General features: G+C 37.0%; 1 protein-coding gene across 1 annotated transcript in view; it reads left to right on the plus strand.

The window, feature by feature from the left end:
• Positions 1-3091, plus strand: part of LOC122562048 (heparan sulfate glucosamine 3-O-sulfotransferase 3B1-like) — a 28318-nt gene extending 25227 nt beyond the window's left edge. Inside the window, exon 2 of the mRNA XM_043714495.1 lies at positions 317-3091. Within this exon, the coding sequence (XP_043570430.1) occupies positions 317-935 (619 nt within the window). The 3' untranslated portion in view covers positions 936-3091. The remainder of the gene's footprint in view (positions 1-316) is intronic.
• The last annotated feature ends 8069 nt before the right edge of the window (positions 3092-11160 follow it).

Here is an 11160-nt window from a genome sequence, read left to right on the forward strand (position 1 = left end):
CAAAGTTGTAAAGAAGGTCTATCTACTCATCCTCTTTCCCCCTTCCGAGACAATTTAGCCCAGAATCCCTTTTGCTTGAGTTAAATGTATAGCTGTTTCTATTAACATTAGTTTATTTCCAATGAGGAACCAGCAAGTGCAGTTTTTGAGGCTAAGAAGAATCAACTGTCAAGCCACAAGGCTGTATTAGCAGCACTACATATATTCTACATAATTACATTTGTCAAGCATTTTTTATAATGATTTTGTGACTTTTTTAACCTAGAGTTATTTTTGAAATGGTTCTCTTCATCCAAATATCTTTCTTTTTACTTAGGGATCTGATGCCTAGAACACTGGATGGACAAATCACCATGGAGAAAACACCAAGTTACTTTGTTACTAAGGAGGTAGCTGCCCGAATCTATGCAATGTCCAAGGATGCCAAGCTAATAGTGGTGGTTCGGGATCCTGTCACAAGGGCGATTTCTGACTATACACAAACTCTCTCAAAGAAACCGGATATTCCCAGTTTTGAGAGCCTGACCTTCAAAAATAGGACTACAGGCCTGATCGACACCTCATGGAGTGCTATTCAGATTGGCATCTATGCCAAGCACCTGGAGAATTGGCTACAGTACTTCCCAATGCACCAGATTCTGTTTGTGAGTGGTGAGAGGCTGATCAGTGACCCAGCTGGAGAATTAGGCAAAGTACAAGACTTTCTGGGTCTGAAGAGAATCATCACCGACAAACATTTCTATTTCAACAAGACGAAGGGCTTCCCCTGCTTGAAGAAGCCAGAGGGCAGCAGCAAGCCCCACTGTCTGGGCAAAACTAAAGGCAGAACCCATCCCAACATTGACTCAGAGGTGGTCCAGAGGCTGAGAGACTTTTACCGGCCTTTCAACATGAAGTTTTACCAAATGACAGGACAGAATTTTGGCTGGGACTAAGGTCAATTTAACCTCATGTAATTACAAAAAAGACATGTGAATTTATTGCTATATATATATGTAACTTGTACAGAAATCTATTTTATAATAATTTATTTTTAATTCTTAAGCAATTAATTCACTAAGCTGCCTAACCACACTGTACATAGATCAGCCCATATCTTCTAACATTCCACAGTTTTTACTTACATTGCTCATTGATGGTGCTGTCATTCATCGATTTTTAAGATTTACTATCCAAAAGCACAACTTTTTGTTACGGGTATTCAGTGTTCATAGGGTCTAACAACTGAGCATTTGTCTCCTTGCCTGTCTACATTGGCTTCATGCAGAACATTCTTGCTGTGAATATGCCAAAAAAACAAAATGTGGTCAGATGGTACAAGTCAGCGCAAAAGCTGCACAAAAATGTTGAACATAAAATCTTGTTTGCCTATTAACAAGAAGGGGAAAATATTCAACCTGTTGCCATATCTTGTTTAAAATCATTAGTTATCACAAATATATTTAAGTCCTCTAATGAACAACAAATTACCAGTATCATGCTGCATGAGTCCTTGTTTTGTCTTCGCTGGTTAATCATAAAGCCCATGTTCTGTTCAGTCCACAGCGTAACACTAGATTAGCTCATCACTCTGCAGAGTTGGTGCAAATTGAAATGCCCACACTGATTCAAAATATGCCTGAACTGTCTTCCTCCTCATCAACTTATGGCTAAAATTGGCAAGACATTTTTCCACTCCCCATTTTATTTAGACATTCATATTGTTAAATTTGATCATTTGGGTTTTGACCTCTGGATTGAACATTTTCCTCATCTCTTTAACCCTAATACCCATAACCCCTATGACAGGAAAAATAGTTACAATCATTTGATGATGACCAGCAGTGAGACTGCCATAAATGGCTTTGTATGATTACTGTAAAAATTGAGTTGTCTAGTACTTTCAGAGGCCATCTGTAATCCTGCAGGCACTCACATCTCCATGGTGTTGTCATTACATAGTTAACTTCATGATTCTACTTGTTTTTGCAGAAATATTAATTGAATTCTGAAAATGTAACATGGTTATGAAATAACAGGGAGAAGTGATGCCCTTAATTCAAAATGCAGCATGTCATATTGCTGCCTGAACCAGTTAGCTCAAATCTAAATATTGATTTGTGCAGAAAAAGGATTGTGCAAGTAAAATGGCTTGAAACTCAACTCAAATTGTGTCTGCACATTTCAAAAGTAATAAAATCTAAAGCAGGAGGACAGCCTGTATGAAAGCATGACTTATTATGTGTTCCTGTGGGATTTGACTATTTTCAAATCTTCACTGGATCATAGTGCCGTTTCAAGCCTTGAGCAAGAAATCAAAACCACAACAGTCATGATGATGAGATCTTCAATGATGTTATTCAAACTCATTTCTGTGTTGAGCTATGAACAATGTGCTGCCTTTTTCAAAAGAAAGGTGAGCTTCAATCAACATGTTTGCTATTTAGCCTACAACTACACTGATCTAGTAAGGTTAGTTAGAATTTTTGTTAATGAACAAAGCACAATTTTTCACATTTTTAAAAAATTTTGTTTTTTAAGGTTCTCACTTTGCATGGTATCCTGTTTAAACCCATAGATTCAGGTTTTTGTCTTTTGAAAGTAAAGTCATTTTTGCTTTTAAAAGCAGAAAATCTCATCCAAGGTACCACCTTTCAGTAACTACAATTGTTCAAGTACAAAATGGAAGCTATTTGTAACATGCTATGATGTCTAATGCACTGAGGCAGCAGCAAAGTGCTCTATAGCAGTTTTGCCATAAATATGAATCACATATCTGTTCAGTTCTGCCCCATGTGTAACATGACAGCATATCCAATCCATTGTCTTCCGAAGGGTAAATTTATACCTTGAAATGGTGGTTAGCTATTGTAATAGTCAATGTGGTTGAGTTTTATTCAGCCTGCATTCAAAAGTACGGATATTAGCAAATTTCTTCTGATAATATTGTACTTTAGAATAGTTAATGTGTAAAAAAAAAGTAAATCAAGTATTTTGTGGTATGTACAACAAAAAATTAATTTTACACAGATAAAATGTTTCTTTCTAGGATATTGAACAAAAGCATACTGTTTCTTATTATGAAGAAACAAATAAAATATATTTTACCAAACTGATGTTCGTTCTTTTTTCTCAATGTGAAAAAAATGTTCATAGCCTTAATATTAAGTGGCTCTTTATCTTTCAGATACAGGGAAAGTCCAATTATTTGACAATTAGGTTTATGATTCTGACATTTAGATTGTATGCTGAGTCCATTTCAAAGAAGAAAATCCTGAATGAATCTAAAAAGGCATAACAATTTATTTTAAAGTTAATTTAAAATTTGTTCACGGTCAACATCATTATTCCGAAACCACTATAACAGGAACTGAATTAATCTAAACTATTACACATCAAGAGTTTCCCTACTGAAGAAATTCGTAAGTTTTAAATAAATTGTGATGAAAACTTAAAAGTACTGCTTTTTTAATACAGTCATGTTGTTTAATGGAGATTACAAGTGGGAGCATTTGTGAAGTTTATGACTATGTTAAAAAAATCTAGTTGTGCACAGTTCTTAGAACACTGCTTGAGAGGCTCAAAAAGAGAAGATACACAAAATGAATCATCAATGCTGCATTAATTAGGTGGGCATCTCAATCCTCTGAGAAAGATTGGATCATATTTTACCCCCTCCCATTTAAAACCAACCGGATGGGATGCTAAATAGGCAGCTCAACTAATCTGTTAGTTTAAGAATGTAGCTTAATTGATTTTCTCGAGATAATGGGATAAAGGAAATGATGAGAAGGGAAATGGTAAAATTGGCTTTTTTTTAAGGAAATGTTTTTAGTCTGTTGTTAAATATTATGCTGTTATGGTCTGAGTAAGGCTATAAGGAAGTTAATGTTTTATTAAATCATCGGCTCGAATACACACCAGTTTTAATTATGTAAAATGCTTTTTGCTCACCTAGGCATAGAATTATTGTTTATTCAGAGTGAAGAAATGGCTAGCCTAAAGGTGGATAACCTTTTGAGCAAGTTAGATCAAACCGGTAGCTGCTTATTTTTCTATGATAGATGATCACAAACAACTTTATTGACACAAAGTTTTAATAAGTGCTTTAGCAGGTAAATAATTGTGGAGGATTATATTTAACAGCATTTCATGCTTTATTCCTCTTTGTGCCGTTTGTGTGTAGCTTTGAGAAATTACGGAGATAAACTGTTTGCATCTCCATGAATGTTTACACAAGTATTAATTCAGATCCCTTGGTTTGCCAGGATCAGTGACCCCTTCAAGCCCAATGATGTTTTCTACACATTGATTGAAACAGGATAATATGTAAAGTTTGGCCCAATTATATTTTAAGTGCTTAAGATAGTGAGACTGCCTCTGGAGATTTCTTACTTTATGTTTATTTTATAATGTTCAGTGTTTATAATCACACTCAGAGACAAATATGACCTTTTTCTAAAACACAGTTCTTTCACATATGATATCAATTGCTTAATAAGTAATGCACGGGTCTTCCTGTTTGAGGTAATCAGGGATTGCCCACTGTCATTTGTATAAACGTTGACATGTATCTATTTGCAATGCATCTTTAATGTGGAAAATTACAGATTAGGAATATATATCCCCTTAAATATTAAAATAACTTTCAGTTGTCTGTGTATTTTATAAACATTGTTATTTCCTAATGTTGAAATGTTTTTGAAGTAAAGTTGGAAAACTGTATTGAACCAAAGATTCTTTTCTTAATTCCCGGTATTTTTGAATAAAACAATAACAATTATTACAATCAGCTTTATTTTGTTATTGGTGCTGAAATATTCCCTTTCAAGGGTTAAGATTAGAAAACAAAATCAAATTTCTATCAAAACCTGCTGACTTACTGCTAAAGGACAATTTAGGAGTGATTTTGGAGGTAAGCATGTTTACACTGGTAAGAGTCTGGAAGCTAGATAAATAATTAACAGGTTGGTATTTACTGTAAGGGTGCGACTATAACTATTCATTTGATAGAATTTCTTAACTTGTACATTGACATTTCTTCAGGATTTCAACATTTTGGTGAAGAGAAAATTAGATGGTAGAGTTGGTTAACATATTTTGTGGTTTCTGGGATTTTGAGCCTAAATTCTGCCTTAAGTATTGGGATGAATTTATCTCTTTGGCTCTAAACATTGTAGTGTGAACTTAATTTCCAGTTGTCAAATGCACACAGCAGTTAAATAAGTACAGTATGAAGTAAACTTCTATTGTTTTTGGGCAGCGTGCAGATACTTTAATTCAATTCTTTTCAAACCGCGATCCACAGATTTCTGAGATGGGAATGGCAGAATTCAAGGGCAGACAGCTCTGTATTCAGTAGCAGGCACACATCTCATTGAAGCCTGAGTACATGACTGTTTTCTTAAGCATTACTAAAACACTTCTCACATGTAGAATACTCTCATAGTAAGAGCATTATAAGCTATTATAATTTAGACGGGGTTCTGTCATTACAGTACTGAGCAATTTGAGATTGGGTCCTAAAACAAAGACATTTGAGAACCAGTATCTAACCATATTATAACCGATCAGGCAGTGTTTGATGTAAACAAATGTTCATTTTAGGAATTTTTTTCAATTATCAGCATTGCCTTCTTTAATAGATCCAGGACAAAAAGTAGTTATAAAACCTGTCATGTGATTCCAATTAACATAACAGGGAATCACGATTTTAAGTTATGGATAATATAGCAGACTACCCCGCCAGTATAGGGATAAAAATTTGATCAAGAATTTCATTAACATTATGTAATGAAATAAAGCATCATTATTTTTCTTACTTCACTATCTGCAATTTATTTTCTTCCAACAAGAAGAGACATATGGGACCTCCCGGGTACACTGAGTTTCTCCAGCATTTGCTTTAGTTTTCTGGTATTTGCATTATTTTGCTTTTATTTTCTTACAAGTTTTGATTTAATAGCTATATCTTTCATCAGGATTTTATACAAGATTTATCCTATTACAATGTTGATGGATATATTAAATCTTTGGTAAATCTTGAGACAGAGTTTAACATATTTACAGACAAGGTAATTGGTTCAATTTATAATTCACTAATGGTTCGAATTAGAATTTGAGATCATATATTATTCTTTTCTGGCATTGTACTAACTGCATAAATATAAAGTGAGAGGAATTAGGTTCTAAACCGAGATGAGGAGAAACTACTTCCCTCAGAGGGTTGTGAATCTGTGGATCTCACCGTCCCAGAGTACAGTGGAGGCAGAATCAATCAATGGATTCAAAAAAGAAATACGTTTCTGATGAAAAATAGTATAAAGTAGGATAAAGGACGATGGGGAGCAGGCAGGAAAGTGGAGTTAAAACCAAGAGAAGATCAATTATGATCATGTTAAATGGCAAGTGGGCTTGAAGAGCTGAATTGCCTACTGCTGCTCCTAATTCCTATGTTCCTATTAGTTTTTTTTTTACTGTTTAATAATTTCAGTCTCAAAGACAATTTAAGTTGATGCTCTATTACTTTTGAAGACAGAAGTCAAATTGTATGAAGGCACATACAATGCTGAAGACTTAATTCTCAAGATGAAAAACACCCAAGGCTAGAAAACTGCCACTATTCAAATGATGGAGAAAGTGAAGACTGCAGATGCTGGAGATGAGAGCTGAAAAATGTGTTGCTGGAAAAACGCAGCAGGTCAGGCAGCATCCAAGGAGCAGAAGAAGGGCTTATGCCCAAAATGTCGATTCTCCTGCTCCTTGGGTGCTGCCTGACCTGCTGCGCTTTCCCAGCAACACATTTTTCAGCATTATTCACATGATGCCTGTTACCTCAGACACCATCCACAAAGTGTGTTGCTTGCCATTCATCTGCATTGTGCCAGCTTGCAAAAAAATAAGAATGAAAAGAAGTTTACCAAAAATGAACACAAGTTTATAATTTAGAATAATCACTGAAACAAAGGCATACAGCTGAAAAGTAAAGAAACTATGAGTTTGGGTTGATGTACATTTGCCCCCACCCCCCTTGTATTTGTCTCTCTGAGTCACTTGACAGATAGAGATAGCAATCTGAAACAAACACAGAGAATGCTGGGGAAACGTAGTAAGTCTGGCAACATCTGTGGAGAAAGAAACAGGGTTAACATTTTGAGTCTGGAACGATTTTTTATCAATCTGCTCCATTTCAAAATGTTATAATGTATTTCCAAACAGTGAAGAGCCCGAGGAAATACCTGAATCTGTTTTTGAATGTAATAAATTTGGCAGGATCCCAGGAATAATTATTTGGCAATCTCCAGATACTTTTCTCAGCAATTAGTTTTAAATCGGCTTCTGAATATAGCTACTTGGACTGTTATGTTAAAATGAATATTGTGGCTGCTCAGACACTGACCAGTTGAGTTTCCTGTCCTTTTGGACTTAGAATAGTTGCGCCTTGGATGGTCTTATTCATGTGTGGAGCTGACTCACTCTGGGGTATATGTTAGCAGCTGTTTGGTGCTCTGGATACTATTTCCCAGATATGTTTTGAGTGAGAAGTTTGAAAAGTAAATATTCCCACTCAACCTTCTTTCCCATTATTGAAAACAGGATTTAATACCAAGTAAACTTGAATAATTCACTCTGGAATAACATTGTAGCCATGATCAAAAATAGCCAGGTTTTGGTCAGCAGTGAAAGAATAATTTATGTCTTCTGGTTCTTATTTGTTAGATATAATCAGACTTTAGAATTGGAAAGGTTGAAGATCTTTGTGTTTGTCAGTGTTTTGCTATGCTGTCTCATAAGGGGATGCATCACAGTGCCAGGGACTTGGGTTTGATTCCATTTTTTGGCGATTGTCTGGAGTTTGCATGTTCTCTCCATGTCTGCGTGTGTTTGTTTAGGATGCTCTGGTTTCCTCCCACAGTCCAAAGATGTGCAGGTTAGATACAATGACCGTGATAAATTGCCAATAATGTCCAGGGATGTCTAGGTTAGGTGAATTAGCTATGGGGAATGCAGTGTTACAGGGTTAGGGTAGAGGGTGGCTCTGGGTGAGATGCTCTTCAGAGGGTTAGTGTGGACACTATGGCCTGAATAGCCTGCTTCCACACTGTAGGAATTCTATGATAAGAAAGTTATATTACGTAGGTGTCCTGGAACATGTCTCCTGACACTCTAGGAGAAAGTGAGGACTGCAGATGCTGGAGATCAGAGCTGAAAATGTGTTGCTGGAAAAGCGCAGCAGGTCAGGCAGCATCCAAGGAGCAGGAGAATCGACATTTTGGGCATGAGCCCTTCTTCAGGAATGCCTGAAGAAGGGCTCATGCCCGCAACGTCGATTCTCCTGCTCCTTGGATGCTGCCTGACCTGCTGCGCTTTTCCAGCAACACATTTTCATGCACTGCAATAACTCAACAAGGTCCCTTCAACAGTCCTTTCCAAATCCATAACTTCTATCACCTAGAAGGATTAGTGCAGTGGTACATGGGGACACTATCACCTGCAAGATCCCCTCCAAGCCATACACCATGCTGACTTGGAAATGCATCACCATTCCTTCTAATTTTGGGTCAAAATCTTGGAACTCCATCTTACCAGCAATGTAGGTGTTTCTACACCACAAGATCTACAGTGGTTCAAGAAGGAAGCTCACCCCATCTTCTCAAGGGTAATTAGGGAAGAACAATAAATGTTGGTCCAGTTAATGTTGCCCACATCCGATGAATGAATGAAGAAAATCCCCATTAGGTCTTCATACATCTTCTGAAGAAGTTCTTCATGAATTATTTCTGGATAAGGCTAGCAGTAACGCTACCTTCCAGTGAGATGACATCTTTGGTAGACCAGTATAGCTTTATTGCTGGCTGTATCTGCCAATATCTAATCAAGCCATCCTTGGGTCTCTCACTGAGACAGTATTAGCACCCTTTTGTCTTTACTGGTCTCACCTCCAATTTGGTTCAGTTTTGGTGTGTTACATTTATTAGGTCATAAATATTTATATCTAAATTTTCTAACTTCTGTGGTGACTACTGAGGCAGGGTATCTGCCAGCAGCATTCCTCCTCCTGGCTTGTTTTCAGAATGTAATTGTAATATCGAACTCTCAATAGGAACCTCTGTCTTGCGGGTACTTTATAAAGAAGTTTCTTTTCGATCTGTGGACGATGATCACTCTGCTATGAACCATCTGCCTAAGAGATATATATGGGACGTCTCACATTCATTCACAACAGCCAAAAGCTCTTTTTCTGTAATGGCTTATTTGGTCTCATTTGAGGTTGGAGCTCTATCTAGGCCTCTCAGTATTCTATAAATCTCAATCAGATCCCCCCTCTTCCTTCTAAACTCCATCAAGTTTAGGCTCAGAATCCTCAACCACTCCTCATATGACAAGCCCGTCATCCCTGGGCACATCCTTAAGTACCTTCCCTGGACCCTTCCAAGACCAGCAAATCCTTCCTTAGCTATGGGGCACAAAACTGCTCACAATATTTCAAACCTGACCAGAGCCTGATACAGCCTCAGCAGTACATCTCTGTTGTTGTTTTCTTGATGTCTTGAAATGAATGCCAAAATTGCATGTCATCCAAACCACCAACTGAAACTGCATGTTAACCTTTAAAGAATCATTAACTAGGGCTCCCAAGTCCTTTTGTGCTTCAGATTTCCAAAGCTTTCCACATTTGGAAAATAGTCCATGCCTCTAGTTGTCCTACCAAAGTACATAACCTCATACTTCCCCACATTGTATTCCATCTGCCACTTCCTTGCCCACTCACTTAGACTGTTGAAGACCTTCTGCAGTCTCCACATTTCTTCAACATTACCTGTCCATCCATCGACTTTGTGTCATCTGCAAACTTAGTAAAAATGCCCTCAGTACCATTATCCAGATCATTAATATACAATGTGAATGGTTGTGGTCCCAATACTAATCCCTGTGGAACTCCACTAGTCACTGCCTACCATCCAGAATAAGATCCATTCATCCCCACTATCTGCCTTCTTCTAGTCAGCCAATTCTCTATCCATGCCAATACCTTGCCCCTAACACCATGTGCTCTTAAATTACTTAGTAGCCTCCTGTGTGACACTTTGTCAAACATTTTCTGAAATCCACTGGTTATCCTTTGTCAAACTTGATCATTACTTCGTCAAAGAATTCTAACAGATTTCTAAGGCATTACCTCCGCTTGACAAAAACGGACTCAGTCCTATTTCATTATACATTTCCAGTACTCTGAATCTCACACTTATGAATGGACTCTAAAATGTTAACAAAGACTGAATTCAGACTAACTGGCCTATAAATTCCTGTCTTCTGTCTCCCTCTCTTTTTAATCAGGGGTGTTAGTTTTCAGTCATCTCGGACCTTCCCTGACTCCAATGATTCGTGATAAATCACCACCAATGCCTGTACAACCTTCTCAGCGATCTCCTTCAGAATTCTGGAGTATAGAATACTGGTCTGGGTGATTTGTCTACCTTCAGATCTTTCAGCCTCCCCAGCATCTTCTCCTTAGTGATGCTACTGCACTTACCTGTGTCCCCTGACTCCCTTGAATATCTGGTACGTTATTGGCATCTTCCATCATGAAGACTAATGCAAAGTACTTACTTAGTTCTTCTGTCATTTCTTTGTTCCCCATTACTACTTCTCCAGCCTCATTTTCAAATGGTCCATTGTCCACTTTTGCCTCTCTCGTATTTTTTATACAACTAAAAATAGCTCTTGCAATCTTCTTTTATATTACTAGCTAACTTGCCCTTATATTGACTAAAGAATTTGGGGAAAGTATCAAACTTAAGGAAAAATCATCTAACTGTGAAAAGGTGAATAGCAGGTCAGATGATTGGTCAGAATGTAAGGAATTGCAGAGAATGACTGAAATGTTAATCAGGACAAAGAAATTTGAGTATGAGGGGAAGACGCGATGAATGTAAAATTGATTAGCAAGAGCTTCTGCAGGTACTTAAAAAAGACAAGAATAAATAAAATATAATAAATAAATGAGTGTTGATTATCTGGAGTGTGAGAATGAAATGTTAATAAAAGATAAAATGGAAATCACAGATAAAATGTGTAAGTATCTTGCTTCTGTTATCACAATAATTGACACAAAGAAATTCAAGTAACAACTGGAAATCAGAGGTAGAAGGATGAGATGAACTTAGTGATAGAGTCTAG

This window comes from Chiloscyllium plagiosum, chromosome 24, assembly GCF_004010195.1.
Source record: "Chiloscyllium plagiosum isolate BGI_BamShark_2017 chromosome 24, ASM401019v2, whole genome shotgun sequence".
Taxonomy (NCBI): Eukaryota; Metazoa; Chordata; class Chondrichthyes; order Orectolobiformes; family Hemiscylliidae; genus Chiloscyllium; species Chiloscyllium plagiosum.